Below are 25,484 nucleotides of genomic sequence, written 5' to 3'. Positions count from 1 at the left end.
CTTTTTCATGGTAACTTTGTTACATTTCACTCCAAAAACATTCTCTCCATTATGCACTTGCTACAGGTTGCAGGATTCTTAATTTGTATTTTCATCGTGTACGTGACGAATCTATTGCACTCAGTGACAACTTACTGTATCTATTTTGTATTTATTTTTTACTACGAGGATAATGTAAGGCTTATGACTTGTTTTCTTTTCTTTGCATGCATGCATACTTTTTATTTGCTAATGGAGATTCATGATGTGTTACATTTTTTGTGTTATGTCTTTTTATCTGCATGCAAATCAAACTTCCTTCAGGGGACAATAAAGTTAAAAAAGTAAGTGAGGAAGGTTTCTGATGCTGGAGTGTGTAGTTGGGGTTAAAATGCATTTGGGAATAAAATTAGCATTTTTGCACTTTAGCAGAGTCATTGTGAAACGTGAAAGTGTCGAAGCACCTGTGAAAAACTGTAAAAGACAGCTGTGTCCATGGGCCTTTTTTAACGCGCATTCACTCTACAGCATGTAAGCGTAGAGGTTCTCTAAACAACTGTTTTAATGAGATGGGTTTCCCAATGCATCCTAACCTGCTATAGCACAACAGAAACACTCAACTGTTGCTCAAAGCAAACAAGGAGTCTACAGAAGCTAATCAGACCAACCCTTCTGAAAATAAACTAAAGGTCTCTACAGCAATTAACCAAAAGGTTATGCATGGGTTATTTTCATTAGGAGAAGCAAACGATTCATGAGAGTTCCTCCCTAATTCATCTGTACTGGCCAGTCCGACAAAGGCACAGTGTCTGCAGCAGCAAAGCAGATTCCTTTGCTTTGAGAACAAAAAGCAGGCGCAAAGCAACAGAATCAATCTGCAAAAATGGGCTTGTCTACAGGTGATGGCAATCTGACGGAACTGATCATGGTAAAACATATATATGGTGATTAATGAGAATAAAGAGATGTGAAAATGCATGTCTATGTAAAATATAGTGTAATTTTTCTCTGCATCTTGGCATACTTAAAAAAATGTTTAATTTTTTATCCTCTTATTTATTTAGCTGGATTTACAAAGATCAGGTGCCAATACTGATAACACAGTGTCTAAGACTAGGACAGTCAACAGATCTAAGCATGCTTCACACAGTTCACATTTTATAACTGTCCACTTAATGAATAAAACACACCAAGAAAGTGAGTGTAGGATTCACCTTAGTACATATTTGCTATCTTTATACGTAAGTACCAGAGAAAAGTTAATTAAAAAGAAGCTGCATGTAAAGTGATTTTTTTATTGTCCGTACTTTATGTTACTGATTTTTTCATTATTTTTTAAACGTACTGTATCATCTTGAGCATACATTGTCTCCATAATTTCTTACTTAACCTTCCCATCACACAAAAGCAAACTTTATCACCCTCTGTTGTACAATTCAATCTGTCTTTACAATTATACACTCATTTAATATTTAAAAACAATAAAATGCTTCCTTTACCAGTCCAGGACTGGAGAATTTCTCAAAATATTTTGCATTTTGCGTTTTTATTCACTAATTAAATCAGTGCTAAATAACATACACACACATACAGTACTATAAATGATGTATTTTATGTCTGTGCTATCCCACATACGTATTTCATTACATTAGAATAAGCCTAATGTCAGGAACCGAGAGGTTGAACAGGGCGATCCTACACTATGTGTTGCCGTGAACCCTGCGGAATGCAGAGTAGCACTGGGACTATATCCGAGACACGTAATCCAGAGGCTAGGTCGGCAGGAGATGTAGGAATGAGTCTGGTTACCAGAGAAACCCGAGAAGGAGAATCCAAAAATTGCATCTGAAAGGCGAGGTCGAAAAGGGAGGGGTTTAGATCAGGAACCGGGAAATCAGTCGAGGAGGTCAGGACGCGCACTACAGAAACTCTGCGGGAGGCTTTCCCGATAGTGAGCGCGGGCTGGTGAGTGAGAGAGGTTCAAATACCGAAGGCAGAGAGAGGCGAGGAGGAAATCGGTCCAGGAGTGAGAATCTGTGCAAACCTGGCGCCCGTGAGAACGTGGTGGCTTCAGGGGGCATGAAGGCGAGAAACGGGGCGTTTGGGAATGCCACGGCGTTTGTGAGGAGGAGCGCGAGACGGGACACCTGAGGCCCCAAAGCGACAACACAGAAGCCTCTCTCTCTCTCCCAGACCCGTGGGACTTGGCTGAAGAGCCAGGATAGCTGCACTTACGGTCTCCTTGACAGCGCAGTGGTCCAACAGTCAGCTTGGCCTCGGAGCCTGGTCTGTTTGTATCGCCAACTACCAGCTGGCTGACGGGCAGGTGGTCCTTGTACACCAAGAGACCAGCGTCCTCCCTCCTGCAGAAAGGTGAGACATCGGCTTAGCAAACAAACCAGCTGAACCAGCTTCCGTCAAAAGAAACACCCAAAATGCAAGAGAGGGCAGAAATAAAAGAGACCTCTTTGCGACAAAAAAAAATGTTTCTACTGCTGTTGGGGACATGTTAAAACAACAGAAATAAAAAAAAAATGTTCAAAAGTGGTGTTGAGACTTGTCAGGATGGATTCTCTCCAGGCAGGGTAAGAAGATAACAATAAGGGAAAAAATGGAAGCCAGAACGATAATACAGGATATTAATGCGGACAGTGTGTACAGTATGTTGAGAAATGAAAGACTTGAACTTGCAGGAAATCCGAGTTTTTCTTCACTAAAGCACAAGAACAATCATGCTACAGAAATTCCATTTGCAATTAAAGGCGCTCCTAGCATTTGCTCCAGCACAGTGAAGTGGAAATTTGGGTTCTGTGCTTGATTCCTAAGCGGGGAGACTTTCTATGGTGCAACCATGTGCTCTGAATGTTAGCAGGAGAAGTGGTGCTTTCTGTTGGTCTACGTCAATGGTCTTGAATCCAATACTATCTAATATCTAATATATTACTAACTTAATATTATCCTTTAAAACTTTTGAAGTCAACAGGTGGTTACTTAAAATGTGAAGAAAACTTTATTAAACATGATTGTAAGAGCATTTTGTTTTCAGTATATAATTAAAAACTCAGGCTGTGTTATCTTTTTAAGCATCATGATTTAAAACAAAACTCTTGGTTTTCCTTTATAAAAATCTGTTGTTAAAAGTGTGACATTCAGCCTATAATCTGTCTGAAATTTATCTGTCAGTTCTGCTTTTCGTGGAACAAAGGTGATACCCCACCACTGTAATTCACTTTCACACAATTCGCCACGCTCTGGGGAGCGAAAAAGAAAACAATCTCCATCCCTTTTCTGATCTGTCTGTTCTTTTTTTCAAATTGTCCGTTTTTAATGGAGCCCTGTTTTTGTTGCCTGCATTCACTCTCAACCGAGATGTTTCACATGAGATTACAGAGTGACTGACTGGTTGCACACACTCAGAACCAACACGATCGTGACCGTAGGGGAGAGAGAACAACACTCACTGGGGGCTTTAACGGGGATGATACAAGCAGGGAGTTTTACTGAGGAGCGAAGATACATCACATTATTTTGACTGCATTTACATTCAGCAATTCTCTTAAAAAATATAATGTGGTTTACAGCACGTTCCCCGCTGGTATTTTCAAACCAGGGAAATGTGGAGAAATCACAAAGGACAAACTAAAACAATCCCTCCTATTTAGGCAAAGGCTTTAATTGCTGCCCAAGGTGGTCCTTGGCGGCATTAACTCTGGGGGGTGAATACTTACACATTCAATTATTTCCTTTTTTTTATTTTAACTTCATTTAGTTAAATGTCTGGATTTGTTTTTTACTTGGACATTATAGAGTTCTTTGTGTTGATGAGTGGCAAAAAAGTCTCAGTTAAACACATCATGGTTCCATGCTGTAACACATTAAAATGTGAAGAAGACCAAGGGGGGGGTGTAGACTGTACAATCCTCGAAAGTGACGTCTGCAGGACCAGAAACAACCAGGCTCTGCCATAAAATGGCGCAGCAGTGTGGGAGCTGGCCGAGCTGCGGTGAACGCAGGTAAACGTTGCTGTCCAGTTTGAGGGAGCGGAGGCACACTAGGTGGGAGGCTAGCAAAAACCCAGGAAAAACAAAAACAAAAAAAAAAAACAGAAAGAGAAAACGCACCTCTTTGCACAGCAGCGTCCAGGCTGGGCTGTCCCTATATCTAGTGGGGTCCGGCCCGGGGGAAAGATAAGAACCGCATGGGACAGCGGTACCCAGCCTGGACTGGCACTGTCTGACGGGCCCCAGTCTGGACGAAAAGGAGCACCAGGCCAAACACAAAAGAGAACACAACCTGCTCCAGTGAATCCTCAAGCAAGAAGGCTCTCCCCTTGCGGGGGTGGGTGGGGGGGTGGTTCACAGCGGGACAGGAGAAGAGAGAAAGAAAAAGAAGCAAGAAGGCTCTCCCCTTGCGGGGGTGGTTCACAGCGGAACAGGAGAAGAGAGAAAGAAAAAGAAGCAAGAAGGCTCTCCCCTTGCGGGGGTGGGTGGGGGGGTGGTTCACAGCGGGACAGGAGAAGAGAGAAAGAAAAAGAAGCAAGAAGGCTCTCCCCTTGCGGGGGTGGTTCACAGCGGGACAGGAGAAGAGAGAAAGAAAAAGAAGCAAGAAGGCTCTCCCCTTGCGGGGGTGGGGGGTGGGGTGGTTCACAGCGGGACAGGAGAAGAGAGAAAGAAAAAGAAGCAAGAAGGCTCTCCCCTTGCGGGGGTGGTTCACAGCGGGACAGGAGAAGAGAGAAAGAAAAAGAAGCAAGAAGGCTCTCCCCTTGCGGGGGGGGGGGGGGGGTTGCTTGTTGCCGGGACAGCTGTGGTTGCTAAGGTAATGTCGCCCTTATTCCAGGGCTCTGCCTCCAAACTGAACACGCCCCTGCGCTGTGCCCCAATGGAGAGATGGGTAAAGACACAGGTATTGGACAGCAGGTGTACAATAAGCCAAGCAAGTAATAACCTTTATTTAAAAAAGAGGCTTTCTCTCATTTCGGTGCCAACTTCCGCTTTAAAATGTGTTAAATTTTGCATGGCCTTAGTCATCATGTCACCCATCTCACAGTAAAACCAGGTGAATTTAACAGGGGGTCTGCATATCCTTGTTTTTATACTTCTTTTCCAAAATAGAAATAGACAAAGCATAAGCTCCAAGGATCGCAGCATTTGACTATTTGAGACCCGCACAGATAATGAACCAAAGGTCAAATAAATCAAAGGCGTTTATGAGTCCCACTGCCAAACTCTTCTATTCTCCACAGACTAATTTGTATTCGTATGTATTGTAACAGCTGGTTAAAATGCAGAACTCTTAAGTACACGCCACACAATCCTCACAAGGATTAATTTATCTCTTCACTGAGCAGTGTTGTTTTTGCCAATTCAAAATAAAAACATGGTCACAGACACTATTTCCACGGAGGCTCATTATTGGCAGTGGAGCTTCCATTGAAGAATGGTATTCTCCAAAGACACTCAGCATCTACAGGAAGAAGCGGTGTCAAAGAGAAGACACGGTCTAGCTATACACGACAGAGGACCTCGACAGCTCTCAACTGGCCACCATCCATACCGTCTTCTAAGCCAAGACGTTATTTCGTATCTTAAATCTAAACGAAATAACATTTGAGAAAACTCTGCTCGTTGGCATACTCGTCAAATAATGCTACCTTCTGCCGACCACTGTCCTCTGCGTAATTCCCAGCAGAGTGTGTCAGAACTGTGCTTGGAATAATTTAATCCAGTGAGTACGGCAAATCAGATTAAAAACTTGTCTGCTGCACCTGATCACACAAATGGTTCCCCAACTCCCCAGTGGTTCTGGAGCCTCACGCACCTGCTGGTCCTTGTTCTGCTGGAGCACCCTAATGAAACCGCCGAGTGCTTAATAGACTTCAGTAAAAGTAGGTGCAAACAGAGAAAAATTAAACTAAAGCAAAAAGGTTCCAATCCAGCAACCTGCCCGTTGAAAACGCAGGATCCGATTAAGTAAAGGAATGGCGATGAAAGCCAGCAGCTGCCAGGGTCCCCAGGAGAGGGATTGGGATCGGGAGGGATCCCTTGAAACTGGAAGCCAGGCGCCATGAACTCACCACTGCTTCTGGTCGGCGTCACAGTTGCAGTAGTACTTGGGGTCGGTGCAGTTCCGCTCAATCCCACAGGCACACTTCTGGATGCCGGGGCTGGAGCCACCCCAGTAGAAATGCTTCTCATTGGACTTGCCAACCCACCAAGTGTAAGGGGCCCCGTCTAGAACCAAAACGAAAAGAAAAAAAAAACATTAAGCATGTTTGCACGACTATGGACATTTTCATGGCACCATCCAAGCCCGGCGGGGGCCGGAGTACAGGCAAGCTTGAGTAATCACCTGGGGGCTGGAGAGGCACACGTGGGAAATCACCTGTTGGACGGATTTGCTCGCAGATTACACGGCTGGGTAACCAATTTAATTCGAACTCGGCATCTGGAAATCTTGGAAATCGGTCTTTTAAACAACGCCCTGCTGTAACTGGCCCCCAGAGCCGATTTCCCGCCTGGAATGTTCTCCCCTTAAACGTTTTGTTACATCTCTGCAGAAGAACATAGCAGAAGCCCGGTTCAGGTCTTAAATTGAAGCGAACCCCCTTGGAATTAAGAGTAAACAATCAATTTTTTTTACCTCTTAACGTGTCCACCCAGCAGACAAAAATATACAGAAGAAAAAACAAACCAAACAGCAGGCAAACTTTTCCCCCTGTCTTTAAAGATAATTTTTTATCAAAAGTTGTGGGCCTCCTTCCAAATAGCTGAAATTGCTTGTAGGCCTTGCCCTCGGTGTCTGCTAGCTAGAAGACTGGACCTGGAGCGAAATTTCTTGCATCCCCCCAAAATTTATGCATTTTTCGAGGCGGTCATTTTCAAAATTCAGTTGCAATAGCCCCAGACAAGGTAAAAACCTGGGATATATACTGTTTTTTGCTTTTGCGGTCGTGTTTTGCTGGGTTATTGATTATCGGTGTGCTTTGGACGTTTTTCTGAAATACGTCATCGGATGAAAACTGTTCTTGCGATCGACGGCCTCGGTGCTCTTTGGTTTTGTGAAGCTCCGGTTGTCTATTTACGATTGATATGAGGTTTTCTGTGAAGATTTTGGTGTTTTGTTGGTGAAATACTATGAAACGTGTTATTTGTCTTAAGTAAATCTGGACTTGGTGCTCAAGCGCTCGGTCCCTCGGGCGGTTTCGGGGGACAGAGGAATTGGCTACGTCCTGCAGAGTGGAAAAAGCATTTGCACACAAGTACTGTATGTGAAGGGAGTTTCGCTCATTACGACAAGTAAAAACAAGTAAAAACAGTCAGTTTCCTTCCTAAAGTACTGGAAACAAAGGGGAAAAAAACAACAACAAGTAAATGAAAGTGAATACGCAGTACTTGAATTTATGAGCTGGAGTCTAAAAAGCTTTTCGATTTGTTTTTGTTTGAAGAGTAATTTTCTGGTTCCCCGAAAAAAAAATTATAAAAAAAATCCAGTTCCATGAACACTGAGGGTTGATTGGTCTTTGGATAGTATCAATTGTCTGATCGAGTGCTCACCCTGCGCAGGGATTTTCATAAATGAAATGTCAGGCAGTAACTGCCATTATCAAGGCAAGGAGACGTATTCTGTTTGTATTGTGTAGGAGGTTGTGGATTAACCATCAGTGTAGCTGCAATAAAGGACTATTCAGTAATACTGATGCCAGTGTGCAGCACTTGTTAAAAAGAAGTTAGCATATTTCTTTCACGAGTCTCCACAGTGTATGATTTGCTAACACAGGGCAAGGCTGAGGTCGCAGATTTTTAATAAGTTGTATAATATTGCTTCTCCTACCTTGATACCAGCACAATACAGTATATTACATCCAAGCTTGCTGTATGAAGAACTATTCATCAGTTTAGCATATTGAGCAGAAGGTCACCAGAGAGCATAGTTAAAATAATACTCCTTCCCTTTCAAATGAAATTTAAATCCTTCACACTCAACAATCTGCTTTAGAATAATTTTTAGCATATCCATATTTTGTGTTCTGCGATAAAATGTAACACACAAAAAGTGTTAAAATATACTGTACATTGAATTTTGCAAAAAAAAAAGTTGTTGTCCCATCATTTCATCTGATAACTTTTATTATGTAAGTATTATTTAAAATGTTCACCTTTAGAATGTGATTTCCATATTAACTTCTCCAAGAAAAATAGCTGCAAAAAAATGGAAAGACTCCTAGGACCTCCTGAGTAGCTTATCTAATACAAACTTCCATGTGTGAGAATTGGCAAGCCTTGTATCTTTGATGCTATTAAGCTGTTTCCACTGCTAGCCTGAACTAGTGTGTAGCAGAAGCAGAGTTGATGGTGAGATCTTAGATTTGCCACACATCAATGAGAGTGATGGGACAGTGAGTGCCGAAACTGGCAAGGACTGCGAGCTATACATTAAGTCCCTCGTCTGCCTCCCGTCATTTACTGTACAACACAAAACATTGATTGGGACAGTCCAAATAAAAGGAGGCCACAGCAGCAAGACTGCTAAATGCAGCAGAAAGGCTTGCGTTTTCAATCTGTTTGTTTGTTCTCCAGTTGGAGAGGAAGCTGATCTGTTCCTTCTTCTCAAACACACGGGACAGGTTTCATAACCCACAAGTAACTGTGGGGGACAAATATTTTTAATAAGATTGCACAGGAGGTTGTAATGATTCAAACTGCAGAGTAACGCCGAGAGTCTGACAATAAAAAAGGAACAACATATACAGAATACAAAAGACAGTCTACTCTGGGTATTTCCAGAAGACCTGGACATAAAATTTATACTAATTACATCCTAAAGAAAGACGAGCCAAGAGCAAAAGTTTGCTTGACTCAGTGTTATAAACTATGTAAATCCTTGATGGTTAACAACTCTCCTGAAGCAGATTTCCCACACTGCTTGGTTTACTAGACCATACAACTGAGCAGATGTGTGCTCCCGGTGTTATTATAAATATGCATTGAAGCTGCATCACCAGCTGCCTTGTAGCAGCACAGAAACTGATATTTGAATATTTGAATCAGTAAAATGAAAGATCAGGTCACACATCGAGTGCAAATTAATCTTTAGGAAGATGACCTACAGGTATTATTATAAAGACCTATTTTAGTGTAAATTAAATTTTAATTCCACTCTGACATAGAAATATATCGTTCTGTATATTTTTTTGAAAGAAATATATAGAAATGAATATATATATACTGTATAGAAATGACACTATTTGGTCCATTTTCACGTGTGCAGATAAATACACTGTTTCTCTGAGCTTCAGTGACCAGTGACGTCACCAAGCCAGTTCGGTTGCCTACACTGCTCTTCCTGGCCAGAAACTGAAGGCACAAGGAACTGATGAAACACAGGTGGAGGGCCTAGTATAACAAAAAGAAAATGCTACAATAAACATGACGGCAGATGGTTCTTTTCCTAGGAAGAGCCTTTCAGGAGAGGAAGCTGAGCTCCCACCACAGGCGTTTGTTAATGAGCTCCTGTCAACCTGACATGGAGCTGTTGTCCAAGCGCTAAGCACAGCAGCGCTGAGCACAAGATCTACACCTCTGTCGAGGGGGACGCATCATTGGGCCCGAACGTAGTTTCTGTTGAATGTTTTGCTTGTGTGCACATTTTTTAATTGTTTCTGCAAATATTCGTGATGAAACACCCAGGGGTTGGTGTACCGCAGCGGCAATCGTGTAGAAGGTGGTGTCTAGGTAAACAGACACTCGAAGGCAGATGTAAGGTCTGAAACCAGTGCGAGAAAGAACGGCACACACCTCTTTGAGCTTCAGACTAGACTTCTGTTCCTACACTGAACAACACCAGGCAGCTGAGCTGCTTACTGGCTTTACAATCGAAGTCTCGTCGCGACTCTTCTCAAAGCCAGGTTTCTCTGCGAGGCTCCCAGAGGCTCTCCTCCCACTGTTGTGATGCAGTATAGTGGACCTGCCCTGTCCCGGTCCTCAGACAGAAGAACAACATTCTCTTTCTTCGCTTGCTCTCTTCTTGGAAGTTTTAGCTGCCTGGCTCCTAAGCTGTCACCCGACCAATTATCTTCGCCCAGCTGGGTGAAGGGTGACGTAACACAACCACCCCCCCCCCAGCATTCCCGGAAAAGTAGATCAGAAACGGTCTCGTCGGAATTTGTCGTCTCGTAGCACTGAGGCAAGTCATGATCCTGCAAATCATATTGAGATTAATTTTGACTTGAAAAAACTTTTTGTTTCATTGTGGTTGAGATTTCGCTGCGAAATCCAGAAAGTTCAGTGTTGAATTCAAACCCTGAAAAAAGAACCTTAAATCACCTTACTGTGGACTTTTGCATGTTAACCTGAAGCACCAAAATCTTCAGATTTTAAAGTTTACCAAAGCATACTTATAATTTTGATATTTTATAAAATAATATATTCGTAGACTTGTACATATAAATCAGTCCCCTAAAATTTATTTTTGAGATATTTTGTATTAATTTCATTAGAGGAAGAAAATGAATTTATCACAAATTAAGAGTCAAACCTATCCTGCAGAGAGATCTGAGTTTCTTTCTAATTATTGTGTATGTGTGGCAACACAGAATTTGTCTAGTGTAACTATTAGCAGAGACAAATATTTCTGCTCTTTACAGAAACTTGATCATGAAGGCCCAAAACTCATTTCCATGGTATAAAGTTATTTTTCTTTTAAACCAATAATACCTTTTCTTGCACAGATTTCATCCCTCTGTTATTGTAAAGGACAGATTTTCAATCTTTATTAAACAACCCCAGCTTACAGCTGCCTTAGATTTCCCCAACCATAAGACAAGCGCACAACCAAAAGCTGTGCCTCTGTTTTTATATATAGAATTAGAATGCAGGAAAGAAAGGGCTGCTGTCATGCGTAAATGGTATTGCTTTGCCTTCTTGCAGAGGGCCTGACTGACAGCTTCATTTCCCTGTCGGAGAGATCGCATTTCTTCCTCTCAGCTTGAACGCTGGGTCTTGAGGACTATTACACCGCTGTCAGCAGTCATATTCGCACGCACAGCAGCAGAAATCCCTGTTCGTTTCTTGGCTCACAGTTTGTTGGAGGCTCTGCTGGGATAAACTCCAACCAGACCCTCCACATGTGAGCAAGTGAGGTAACTCCACAGAAAAACATCACACAGACCAGGTGGAATGTAGGAAGGGCTGCTCCTTTAGTGAATTCTATATAATTGGAGCCATGATATTAAACTTCTCACAATTACTGAAGCTTTTAAATATCTGTGAGCCAGAAGGTAAAGATGATTGCGCCTTGTATTTGCACTGGTGCTAATCCAGGTATCGCCTGTTATGGCTCTCAAGGGCTGCACCTGTGGAGAATGGCCAGGTTGGCCTGGTTCTGAGACTTAATATACTCTCTTTCCTCGGGTCCTAAGATGTGGATGATCTGAGGCAGGGGCGTACAAGTCTCGTCCAAGAGGGACACAGTCTCTGCTGGTTTTTACTTCAAGATCTTAGCTGCTTAACTTGATCTGATCATTCAATTAATCGGACCAGTTTGAAACCCTTCCCCAATTCTTCAGGAACTAGACACCCTCTCGGGCCATTGGGGAACATAGTTCCCATTGCACTGCATCACATTAATAGAGTGCACTGGTAAGTGCCACAATGGGTGTAGTCCTCATGCTGTGTGTGGATGAACTTTAATTTAATTGTTCTAATTGATGCCAATTAGCAATAGGACAGCAGATTCCTATGCCTTCAGCCAGAGGTTCCCAGTCCTGGTGCTGCAGCCTGATATAGCTGCAGGCTTTTGTTTCAGCTCTCCGGTAGACAATTGGACCCTTAACTGACTTAATAATGGGATTCATTTTCTGTTGCTCACACTTGAGTAAAAGTGACATAAAAGAAAGGGAAATAAACCATTTTCTAAAATTGCTAAAATTGGATCATGGAAAACAACCTGAACCTTACTTTCACTCTCCAGGACTTTTTCTCAAAACAGCTCTCCGTTACAAAACTGAACCCTTAATTGACTTCACTAATAGGATTAATAAGGACCATCTTTTTTTTACCTATTGCATTTCATGAGTAAAATGAAATTCCAAACTTATGAGGAGAGAATAAAAAACATGCAAGTATTCTGGTCAAGCAACATGGTAGTTTCAATTAAGGTTGCAATTTGGTAATTAATACTTTATTATTAATTAATAATGATATATCAATATTATATTATAACAAACCCAGTTAAGCTGCACAAGCAGTCAAAGCAGATGATATGTTGTCTCCCAGGACCAGAACAGGGCACCCCTGCCTTAAATGATCACCTTGTTTACATACTGTAGCATGTTTCTCAAGTACAGTACCAAGGTTAGTTTGACCTACACTGAAAGATGTTGCTGTGCCTTCTAACATAGAAATGTCATTGTTTTAATCTATTTTAAATAGACGTTTGTTAAACATATAGTTTAACTCTTTTAAAAAAAATCTAAAATGAAAACTTATTTTAAGGTTCAGGAAAATGCTCCCAAGAAATTTTAAAATAAAATTCTGTTCAAAAGATTTATTTTCTGTAATAATGCCCTACTCTTCGTGTACACCTCACATAAGAACCTCTCCAGGCTCTCCTGATTGCCTATCGCAAATATCAAGAAGAACATATCGAAATGCAGAAACACAATTCTTGACCTTTACTTGGAAACATTATTCTTATGAGAAAACAGAGAAATTTCAAATAAAAATGTAAACTAAGCATAAAGCTACCTAGAGAGAAACAAGGAAGGCAGTTTAACACGGTTCAACACTCCTTTAAAAAAGCCCATTCCTGGAAAAGTTCTTGCTAAAATACAAAGAATAAGCTTTGTAGCATAGAAATCTAGCTAGCTATGTCTTTATTGATTTAACTAATTATATAATGCAGCTGAGTTTGACTGTGCTTAATCCCAAGTGAGAAAACATACTTTCACTGTAGCCCACTACTACTGTTCCATTGTTACTTCTATTTTCACTGGAGATTCTAAGTAAAAAGCACATTGCTCCATCCCATGCAGAAGATCAAATGTCTGTAAGCACAAGGAGTAACAGCAGTTCCCAGGGAAAGTCCATGAAAACATGGGGAGCCCATACAAAACCCAGGAAGACAGACACCAGGAGTCAGGACTAAATCCAAACCCTGGACTTGTGAAGCCACAGTCCTGGCCAGAATGCCACCATCTCAAAAATCACGTGAAGACTTGAGAGCACGAGACGTGAAAATCACTGAAAAAACAGAAGATGTAAAAAAAGTAACTGTACAGAATGTAGCAGAACACTGAATGACTCTTTTACAGTTCACCCAGTTCGCAGCTGCAGGAAAATAACAAAACACACAGTTAGCAAAACGATTTAGAAACCTTAGCTTAAATGATGAGACTATTAAATTCATGGTTAATGATAAACATATGGTTGATTTAGGGAGGTTATTGGTAATTGCTAATTTATGCATCCGCCAGATTCTGCTGAGTCAACACCCAGGGCGAAAAGACTTGGCCTTAAGCAGAATGCCGGGGCTTAATTTTGACTCGGGCAGTGGAGTAGATTACAGGCACCACCACTGTTGGATTTTTAGAGGAGGAGAGAGGGCAACTTCCATTACTCCTCCAATACTATTGCACCATAAATACAGTGTGTGCTCTGTTACTTACTGAACTATTTCTGATACCCGAGCTCATGCACAACAGCAATGGAAGACAAGAAGACAACATGATGCACACTATGAGTAACAGCCCTACAAGGTTATAAGGACAGCGTATAATTCATTGAATTTGAAAATAGAAGGCAGATACTGTAGGCTGTGGATTAAATAATATAACCTTTATTATTTTACTTCATCCTGTATTTCAGTGCATTTTATTAGAAACTGGATTTTACATACAGTACAAAAACATGTTGGTTGGGCAGACCTGCTCAGTCTTGCATGAGCTCATGCAAAGTGACACGGTTGTATTCTGTAGGCATAAGACTAATACAGTTCTAATATTAAAGGTTATAAAAATGTGAAGAAACTGACATTATTTCATGCAGGGTTTATATAAAAAATGCAAAACAAAAATGAAATCCAGACCTTCATTCAATGCTGTTGGATTGGTGATTGCTCAAATATGGGCTGTGAGTTTGCAAAGCCTAGAATTGTTTTGATTCCCCTCCAATGTCAGATATAAGTAAAAGGAAGCGAGAAAAAAATAAAAGAAATTAGGTGCCAAACGATACATAGTTTATTGAAAGAATTAATCCAGTACTTTATTGCTACTCTTCATGGACACTACTAGAATGATCAACAAGGCCTCAGTAGTAAAACAAGTGGATCTCGGACACTGGTGACATCATGGTCAGCCCCCGTATAACCCAGATGCATTTCAATATCTTCAGGGCTTTCTAATGAAACCCCTGTTGCCACTGCTAAATATTTAAAGTTTGCATAACCGTAGGGTTTTCAACACAGTGCATCTACTCATCTCAAACCACCGCAATGCCACACACTTTCCAAACAAATGAAACCCAAAAAACTGCTGCATGGCTTCCAGCCAAAGAAAGCAATCCCTTGAACCTTATTACAACCAAAGAACTAAAAACCACACTGCATGTACGTCCTGTGGGTGCACTCCAGTAATTAAGCTGCTGCTGACTAGTCTTTTCTGAGGAGGGCCTAATTATATCAAGATACAGTTTACAAACATGTTTGTCTTTTTAACAAAATAACGCAGATATACAGTATATTGTCACATATATAATTGCAAATACATACACTGTATTACTCTTACACTGGATACACTGTAAGAGCAATTCATCGCAATTCTAAAGATGTTATTTTCTCCAGTCACTGTTCTAAGCGGGTATAAATAGCTTTCAACTGGAAATCCGCGTTCTGCATTAGCAATTCACACCACTATGCCCGGAAAACAATCCTCTTCCTTTTTATTTTCAAGTTTTTAACATTTGGAAATGGCAGGGCTCTGAAGGTGGCACAACTGGTGTGAAGAATCATAAACATGAATCAACTTGAAGTGCTTCCCTCTGAAGTGGGGCTTGGACACAAATGAGATCATTGATCAGTTCTTTGCTGTCAGCAGAACTTTCAGTGTTCATCACCAAGTTTTCACACTCGCAGGACTACTGCTTTAAACCCTGCATGGTAGGCTTTTTTGAAGACTTTAGAAAATAACCACACTGACTGTACATGACGGTCTGTTTTATTAATGAAGGCATTAAAGAATGGCATAGAGAAATGGCTCTCCTTCAAGTAAAATTAAAATAATAAAGAAACTACTGTTATTCTTAAAATTTTTAGATTTTGTCAGTTTTAGGATTACTGTAAGCAGCATTCCTTATTGAATTCTAACCTGTAAGAAGTGGAAGAAGAAACATAATGGAAAGGTGTCCAATTAATAATGTAAGACTGTATCTGTCTCTTTTGAAATTGCCTTTACTTGGGTCACGTGAGACTGTACCTGGGTCAGGCTAGGTCAGCTAAGCACTTTCACATTCCAGTTTGAGCAAGCTGGCAGGACCCAGGGTTTTAGAAAGTATAGTGTATAATGAACAGACGTAGGAATGTGCAAGAAACACTGGTTCATCCATTCACTCATTGTCAGTAACCTTTATCCTTGAGCTGAGAACTACCCCAGCAGGCCCAAGGTCTAAGGTGGGACTAGTCCCTGGATGGGAAACCAGTCCGATGCAGGGGTGACCAGCAGGGATGTCTTTTGTAGAAGAGGAGAGTTCGTGAGATTAGTTGTACACGAACAGCTAAAATTGCATCTGCTTGATTGTCCATATGGCTCTGGATTGTTATAATGTAAAACGCTCAATCACCATACCAATAAACCTGTACAGTTAAATGAAGAAAAGAAAATTAAAGAAAGTTATGTTCTGAAGGCGTGTACTCCTTCTGTGCTGAGAAGTATAAGGGGTTTGATGATTAGGGAGCTGAGTCCTTAGATCATCTGTGATTACAGATTTAAAAAAAAATGAAAATCCAAATGTTTTGCTTCCTTAGTGTGTTTTAAGTATGTCTACAGACAGTTAAACTTAACCTGTCTATATACTGTTACCACAGTGTGAATGGAACGGTCAGTTCTATCCTGGGACATTTACCTGGAAGACCTAATCTACTATAACTTGTTTATTCTTCCTGTATCAGCAGCAACTACCCAGAAACAGTATCTTTCAGCATGATTTTCTTCACAGAGATCTGCATGTGAAATTCTCGCCTTTGCTGAATGGGTGTCGGTTTTTACAAAAGGCATTTAGTGCATACTTTCAGTATACGTCTTTCTCCTCCCCTACAACGCGCTTCCTCTGCACAGCATAAAGATTTGGGGTTAATGAAAACTGTTTAGAAAAGGGAATTAAGATTAATTTAGCAATCATAATTAACTCCTACTGAATGAACAGCGTAAATTATCACTTAGTTGGGGTTTAAGTTGCATCCATTTTTCACTTTATTTATAATGACAAAGGCATCACTGCTGCCCTGTCTTTCCTTATAATGAACTGCATAAAAATAATAATTATGCACTGTTTTATTCAGGGTTATTTCAAACACTTCCTGAGCAGTGGAGTGATTATACAGCGTTGATATCAATCAGGAAACTATCAGGCACCAAGGCAGATGTGCTACAAAGGTCTGAGGCTGCCTAGTTTAAATTTCATTCATTTTTCAAAATAATACCAGAGACATTCATTTGCTAAATATGGTGATAAAACAGAACTTACATTGCTGTAGATAATTAAGGAGTGCAGTGCAGTTAACTGAAGGTAAACACATTAGAGAGTATGACTCTGAGGTGAAGGTGACTGAGCAGAGAGACTTCTAATGAGAGACACTGCAGTATCTGTGTCATCAAGTAGTTTTGACTTTAAACCTTTACTACAGTAAATGCGAGCGTTAAAATAAACTCCACCAGATGATCCCTATCTTACCACGGTAGGTCAAGATTTAAATGTTAGTCAAGTGAATGATGACAAATTAGACAATACAAATACAGTATTAAATATTAAGTATGAAATAAGAATAATGAGAAAACAAAAAAAATATTTCGTTTATCTTTACCTATATTATTCACAGCATTTCACTCCATTCCAAACAGGCTTGACTTGCCTTTTGTACAGTGAACACATTTTCTTTTCTGAAGTCGTCTTGCCACATCTTACAGAGAACAATATGGAAAAAGAGAATAGCTCAGTCTCCCTTTTTATCCCCTTGAACACGTTTACTGCAGACAGGGCCCTCTACACAGTCACCTCTATAATCTCTTATTGTTTAATTGCTGACACATATTCAAGTCAGGGGCAAACCAAACGAAAGGAATTAGTTGTGAAAACTCACCAGCCTTGACAGATTCATTCAGTGACTGACTCTTTTTTTAATATGTTCTAGTTTTTAAGAGTCCATATACAATAGTCATGGCCTGTTCCAATAATGGTTCTTGAATATTGACAAAGACGCTTGTTAAAGGTGTTTTAAGCAACAAGTAAGCTGGTATTTTAAACAGACCTGGGGCATGAAGGTTTTCTCAGATCTGAGGTTTTCTCAGATTTTAAATTCAAGTCAATTAAATGAACTTCATTTAACAATTTAATTTAAGCATTCATGCAGTCGTTCAACATCTAAAAGAACATAAAGTCAACTCAGAGGACATAAAAACCAAGCAAATATTTTGCAGAAGGGCAGCACCATTTGTTTAGAGTTGGTTGTGATATTGAAAAAAACTACTGTACATCTTCTGCAAACAAATGTGCCAATTTAATGACTATTCTTTACATCTCGGAGGTTAAAAGAAAAAATAACGCAAGTTGTCTACATATATGAAAGAATGCCATTCATCCTATTTCCCTTTTTTAGTGGGAAGAAAGGGATTTCTGTTTTTTTTTTGAATAAATTGGAATTATATAGAATTATAACGGAATTCCCTAAGTCAGGAACTGCGGAAAAATGTGTGAAAAGATGGTCTAACACTCTGAAGCATGCTTTGGTCTTTCGTAAGGTAACGACACTCTTCCCATTAAAGGACTCCTTGCAAGTATTTAAATACAAAAAAGGTAAGAGTCAGGGACAGTAAAACAAACAACAACATGACAAACCCTGTACCAGGAAGGCGAGATTTCAAATTACTCTTAAAAAAATACATTTGAAGAATAAAAATGCATGTTATTAAATAAAAGCTGCCAGCTGAGGAGTGAACTCGATCTTTTTAAGTTTTGCTTCATGCATAAGAATTTTAGCTTTATGTTTTATTAAAGTATATTCTTCAAAGTGCTTTTTCTCACAAAGCCTTCTGCAACTTTGATGGTAAATGTGTATTCTGAAACAAGAATCAATCTCCTTTAGAAGGAAACATACGACTCACTCTGCTAACACACAGTAATATGGAGTTTCATTACAACTTCCAAGATAATGTTTGTATTGTGCTGAGACCAGAACACCAAAATGATTTATTTCCATTAAACATTACAAGTTGTTTATATTGAAGGCATTAAAGGAACACTTTCTGTAAAAAGTAAACTATTCTCTAAATTAAAACATATTTTCAGTGTCCTGCATCCTTGCCACCATTAAGTAATACAAAAGGGGAAAAGGTGATGTTTTTCTTGCCATCTCATAAGTAAAATCATGAGATTGAAAGGCCAACTGCACAGTAATTCTCTTGATTTAAAGATCAGATTACTGTAACACTGTGGAAGAACACAACACTCTTGCACACACATTGTCTACAGCAGGAAATGAACAGTCCTTTATCCTCTAAACAAGCAGCTTTATTGTCTGGACTTGCTTTCTTGGTATTTATGATGCTACTACTAGGTTAAGATGGAGAGGTTGTAATTTTAACTGATACTGTATGTGTCCAGTGCAAATCAATGTGTATTTCTCTCTCGCTTTTTGAAGGGCCCATACTGAAATGCTGACTAATTCTATGTGAAAACGCTATAAGAAATTCATTCTGTGGAAATAGCATATCATGCTATGGAAAACACACAAGAACCCTACTTTGTTCTGAAACAAGATTTATCAAAATTACTTTCCATCCAATGAAACCTTGGAACCAAGAAAAATAAAGCTAAGTTAAAATGAGGCTGACATAGAGTAAGCTACTTTTTTTCTACTCCATAACAGAGCTAAACGTTGATGAAGAACATAGAAAATAGACATGAGGCTCATTAAAACTAACACAACTAACAAAAATGAAACAAAGCAATGCACCAGAAAATTAAAACACTCCGAATTTTCAGCGTGCCAGTAACGCACGAACCATTGCTCATAAGCAGAAGCCATTTGAAAAGTGCATCTAAATTTGAGAACACGAGTCAGTTCTTTCCAAAGGGTTATAGGAGAATGAACAACCAAACCATGTTTTTGAAGCCGTCTGGCATTTCAAGAAATGGCCGGATGAGATCCATGGTTCAATTATCAGACAGGACAGAGGGGCTAAATAGCCTTATCTCGGTTGTAACCTTTATTATGTTCAAATATCCATTAAAGTGACCCTGCCAGATCCCTTAAAATCTTTACAATATGTTTGCAGGCATTCACTTGCCATGCACCACAGTTTTTATGTGTAATGCGAGGTGTTAGTGTCTTGCCTGTTTCCCGTATCTAAACCTGAACCCAGCAGCCGAGCTAAGCCGGGCAACCCCAAGCACAATCACAGAGCGGTGCACTTCGGGGCAAAAGCTTCCCGAGTTACAAATGCATTCACCGAGAAAATACAACCATGGCTGCTTCAAGCTCCATCAATAATTTACTGTGTTTATATCATCCTATCAAGACAAACCTGACCTCCAGGCACAGAGTTTCCCGCTGAGAAAATAGGGTGCGTTTATGCTGCTGTTCAATTCTAATCATTAGCAAGCTCAGCTGAGAGAGGCAACAGCGGTCTGGAGGCACTGCTGTCTGCTGCCCGTATCCTGAAATGGGATGTTGAAGATGACAGTTATAGAAAAGCAAAAATAAAACGAGGCAGGCAATTTACTACGTTGAGCTCAGAGTGTAGAAAAAAAGAGAGTTCCTTTGAAGGGCACAGTGATTGACAGCATTCTTCTTCATAACACTTCATTATCAGCAAGTAGTAACAACAGAACTCAAATTAGTTTTCAAGAGTATGAGACGGTCTTCTACAAACAGAAAGTAATTTTGCTAAGACGTGCCATGGAAAGTTAAGCTAATGAGTGCAGTGCTTTCTTTGTATTTGACCACAGTGATTCAGAGAAGACATTCGGATTTCAGATTTAATTTTAAAACTATCTCTGCCGTGTGCCATCCTGTAGGATGAAAAGAACTATATGATATGATAATTATTAAACATAAAATATTCTAATTGAAAGCTGTGATGAACAAGGAAAATGGGCAGTTCGGCATCCCAAAAATAAGGAACGCGTTTCAAAAACCATTTTGCTGATAATGAACATTTTTACATTATTTAAAAACATCATACTGCACACAGAAATCCCCGAAGACCATATCAAATCGCACCAGAGAGAGGGGTTCCTAGAGTCCCAGCCCTGGGCATCAAGGGCGATGACCAGAGTTTTGTTTTTAAGAGCAGCGGGCTTTGTATGTACTGTAGAAATGCAAGGGAAAAAAAGTCTCCCTGAAGGTTTATCTTTCATAGGAATGTTATTTGAATGGGTCTGAATATTGCCTGGGGGCAGGTTATAGTGTCAACAAAAAAAGTTTCCAAACTGACAGAATATTAGAATGTTAGGGCAGACCGAGGGCTGGATTATTCCCACCCGCGGGGCTCCAGGAGGTTTCTGGGTGAGGGAGCTGAAAGAAAGAGGGACAGACCCGCGCCGGAGTTATGAGCCCTTCTCCTTTCTCTCCGGAGCACGAACAGGCTGCGAGAGGATTCGATACCACGGAAGAGGGGGCTCTGGAGGCGGAGTTCTCTGGGAACAACCTAATTAACCGCCAAGTCGACAAGAAGCAGAAAGGCTGATGTCTGCTGTGTCTTCTGACACTCTGTTGAACCAGATGCAAGATTTTACAGTTCTCCCAGCCTTTGTCATATGACAAGATAACATCACCAGTTCCCTGAGATACTTTTAAAAGCAGTGCTTAAAGAGATCAGCCAAACTGTGGACAAAAGATTGGTCCCAGTTAACGCTTGGCACTGCCTTTTACATCCTTAAGAAAACACCTAGTTCTTTATATCTTGTATCCCTTTTTACCACATCCCACACTGTTTAGTTTTATTTCAAGAGCTGATATTGAATTCCCAACACCCAAGGGAAACGTATATCCTGGAGAACAGCATGGAAAATAAAACCAGGATAAAAAGCAGGTACGATTCTGATTAATATACAGAATTATGTTTAAATAATATTAATACAGGAGGTTCAAGTGCTACAGATACCACAGAAGCGCAGCCCCCACCTGAGTGATGTGTGGTGTCCCCACGGCACAGCAGAACAGGTGAAGACGTTAGAAATTAGTTCACCTACTTGAATAAAGAGGGAACTTCGGTGTGCATAGATTTAGCCAGGGTTGGGAAATTCTGATATAGTGGAAAGACTGCTGCCTACTGGTCACCCAACAGACACGGCAGCCTTGTCAGTGCTGAGCAGGCCCATCCTTGCTTAGCTTCTGAGGGCAGTAATGCTGTTGTCAGCACTGTTGGCTTTAAATCGTCAGGCCTTGATTTCAGATTTAAAGGGGAGCTGCAGAGCTATTTTCACATTTGGGGGTTAGAAAGAATCAGCATTGATCAGTGCATTTCAAACCACAATAAAAGTAAAATGTACACATTAACTTGTGGAACCTCCACTTCACAAAACAAAATAGATCAAATTTCCAGGTATGTGCAGCACCATTTTCTGAGATTTAGAATGAAGGAGCAAAACTTCAAATACCACTTGGTAATTCGTGCATGCAGATCATGTTGGAACATTTCTGCACTGCAATGTCTGCAGCACAACCTGTATTTATATGCTTGTACTGTACATCCCATTACATTATTCATTGCAGAGACTAGTGAGCAGGAAGAGCTGCATCATGTTGCAACTTGTGGGTACTCGAATGTGAATTTGCGTCAGCATGGTGATTTACAGTACTTTCACAAAGTTCACAATTTTGTCCTTAATTCAAAATGTATTTTATTCTATAACATCAATGAATTTGTCACCGAAATTTAATTACCGGTCTATGAAATTGGGAGTTCCCCATCACATGTCACGCTTCATGCTTAAATGGCAATAATAATAATTAATAATATCTTATCTATATTCAAAATACTTTTAGTGATTCTGATCTGATTCTGAAATGTGAAAAATCACATTTTAAAAAAAACTGAAACATTGTTACTCAAAAAACATTGTTTTATTGTTCAAACCAATCATTTGGAATAACATCCTATTATGTAGTTATTTAAAAAGAACAATTAAATAACCTTGTATTAAATATTGAATCCAACTGTTATAGGAAAATAAATGATTTATGTTTAATTTGGAATTGTGATTATATGAATATTAATGAGCCCAGACCATTTCACAACGAAATAAAGCAGAAAAATCTAGAGAGACCTCTTGCTCTGCTATGCATATACTTAGTCAAAGTAAGTAAGCAAAACAATCTGGGCTAATTAATATTCATATATCCCCACAAGTCATTACAAAGTCTGTTCTTAAAAACACTGTATCAGTAAATGATGTTTCTTATTAGATAATCGTTTCTCCATCTCTGGATTGATAAAACAGAGTTCTGGCTTTGTCAGACCTTTGTTTCATGACTTCATTTGAAGCTGGCTATTATATCTTTTAAAACTGTTTTGTTTGATGGCAGACAAACGGGCCCTGACTTCAGAATGTGAATGGTATGACGTCCAGCATCACTATACGGTATGTTCAACCCTTTACATGTATATATATATACCATGTACGTTCGACCCTATGTATACTTTATATACCCTGTATGTTCGAATAATAGCGGTAGTGATATAAATGTGTGATTGCATTTCCATTGAAGGCTTATTTATTCCATCTTATTTTTTGTGGGATGGAATATACAACTGCAATTTAAGTTCATTTAAGTTAACGTTTTAATAATGGGTGTTGAGTGTGTGTATTGTTAGTGTGCATTGAGTCCTCTATCGTATCATAGGCTAATACAGACAGCACTGGATTTGGCAAAGAGGACATCTGCAAGCTAATAACATCAGCGATATGTATGTGACTGCAGCTCATTATTATTGAATTTTCTTCTTTGTCATGTCACTTTGCCAGTTCTAAGTCGTAGCTCTGCTGTCCTTCAGGCTCTTTACTCATTGCTCTAATTGGATCTTCGGATACTTACTAATGATCATCCTGAGAGTGCTTCTTCTGACTTCTAATTCAGACAGCAGGCCTGTTTTAGACAGCACATTATATAAATTAGAATCAAACAGCACTCATTTTAGTTTTGACTCATGAACCCTAAATTCAATTAGGTTGGTGTTTAGCCTTCGTTAAAGGCTGCTTGTAAACCTCTTACAGCCACTGTTTTCATCTCTTCTACTGCTAATAAGCAGAGTCAGACAGCACCCTACAAATTGATGCACACAATTGGTTTCTCGGCAGGTTTACGCACCTGGATGGAGGTATTCTGTGGTTCGTGCCATTTGTCTTTAGACTGAATTCCTGGCCAAACTGGCAAGACAGAGCTCCAGTGGGAGGCTCACTCTACAAAATTGAAAAGTTTCATTTGGGAACCATGTGTCCCAGTGGAAGGGTGGGAGAAGAGAAAGAGATTCTGGGACTGGAAATTTCTTGTGGAGCTGAAGTCCCAAAAACAGCCCTCAGAACCTTTCTTCAAGACTATCCAATTAGCTCAGCCTTCTTGTCTGCAGTTCTCTTAAGCATCTGGATCTACCAGCCATGGCAAGTGATTGTCACTGCAAGAGAAACCACTGCAGCACCTACGGACTCTTATCCAGCAGCACACTTGTACAGCAAATGAACCTGCTGGCCATTCCAAAATCACCCAAAAGGAATCATTATGGAAAGTGCGCTGCAGATTTCGTTGGAAAAACAGGAAGACGTCTGGCCCACTGATTCTGGGAAGACATCAGAGTAGCAGGCATTAAAGATCTCTCTAAACTCATACAGTACACTGGTATTCCTAAACTAGACAGACAACAGAAGCTAGGTTATCCACAAATGTGGTTCCCAAGTTAACCCAGCACTCAGTGGTGGACTGATCCCTTTCTAATCTTGGTGGGGATTTACAGATAATGGGCTTGGAACTGGTCGCCCAGATTTCCGTATCTTCAGCTCCTGAGGGGCGGGAGGGCAGGAGTGGACTGACCCGCATGAGACGGTGGATGTGTGGCTGTGTTCTTCGCCATGCTTGACTGATCGGCCAATCATCCTCTCCCAGGGCTCACTTCCAGCCATAGAACCAGCTGCTTGTGCAGCAGACAAGCGACGAAAAGGGTAAGCAATATAAAGAGAGAGATCTGGCTGAGCCCAGAGGCCATAAGGACACTGTGGTGAAGGGTTCTACTTTGTGTTCTCTTTTTGGAGCATCCCCTCAGTTTTTTGTGTCATTAACGTTTTACAAATAAGTACCTTTATTTTTTAATCTGAATATGGACCCTGTTTGCTACCATCTGGGTCATCTGCTGTCACAGGCCCACTTGGTAGGGAAGTGCTTGGAACTTGAGCTGAAAGAACTATTGTGCTTGTTTCTAGAATTTCCTGAAATAAAGTGAAAAACAGAGAGATGCCGAAACTGTAAGGAATAAGGTATCTTTGATTTATTCCTCTTGCTCAACTGCTGGGTACATTGTACAGACAGGAGTACCTTACAGTGATCTCTAAAAATTTCTAGGCAACGCATCTCAAAATGCCTAGAGGGAATTATGGAATTATTGAATTTGACAGTTTTAAAAATGTGCAAAAACAATGGCAACATTACATTTCAGGGTGATTTTTAAGTAATATAATGATTATCGCATTCAGTTTTAAATTTGTGAAGCTAAGAGGTCATTTTTTTAAAAGGTGTGTCGTGAAAAATAAAAGCTGAGTAGGAATTCTCTTGTGACTGCATACACATCTTGCAATAAAACACAAAGCCAGCAAGTTAAGAAGTTAATTGAATTTCACCTCTTGTGCTTCACTGTGCAGTGAGGAATTTTGCTATTTTAAGCATAGAGGAGATCATATTAAGAACCCTATTTTCAAAATCCTGTGATTAGGGATAATACCATGTAGCTGTTAGTGTCGACAAATGCTCTTTCAAATCGTAATCGGGTTATTTTATAACAGGCGTCTTTCCTTGTGCCCCTGTATTTTCTTTATTATACATGAGAGATGGTATCACTTGAAAAGTAGTATTTCATTTGGCAGAGAAATGAAACATTTATCTAATGTACTTTTGCTACTGCAGTACATGTCTCATTTGGAAACCGCCTCGGTGGTTATCAAGTCGATGTTTTGGCTATTTTGTCTTGATATCTGGAGTTTTTAAGCTGAAAAATGGACAGTCGTGATATTGAAATTCACCCACTTTGAAAC

At 40.1% G+C, this 25,484-nt stretch overlaps 1 protein-coding gene across 2 annotated transcripts in view; it reads right to left on the bottom strand.

Moving 5' to 3' along the window:
- Positions 1–25,484, bottom strand: part of cntnap2a (contactin associated protein 2a) — a 460,034-nt gene that overhangs the window by 92,510 nt on the left and 342,040 nt on the right. For both annotated transcript variants that reach the window (XM_015354892.2, XM_015354893.2), the window contains exons 15-16: positions 6,053–6,209; positions 2,215–2,342 (exon numbers count right to left, since the gene is read on the bottom strand). In XM_015354892.2, coding sequence (XP_015210378.1) covers positions 2,215–2,342; positions 6,053–6,209 — 285 coding nt within the window. The remainder of the gene's footprint in view (positions 1–2,214; positions 2,343–6,052; positions 6,210–25,484) is intronic.

This window comes from Lepisosteus oculatus, chromosome 6, assembly GCF_040954835.1.
Source record: "Lepisosteus oculatus isolate fLepOcu1 chromosome 6, fLepOcu1.hap2, whole genome shotgun sequence".
Classification (NCBI taxonomy): domain Eukaryota; kingdom Metazoa; phylum Chordata; class Actinopteri; order Semionotiformes; family Lepisosteidae; genus Lepisosteus; species Lepisosteus oculatus.
This window is presented reverse-complemented; position numbering and strand designations above follow the sequence as displayed.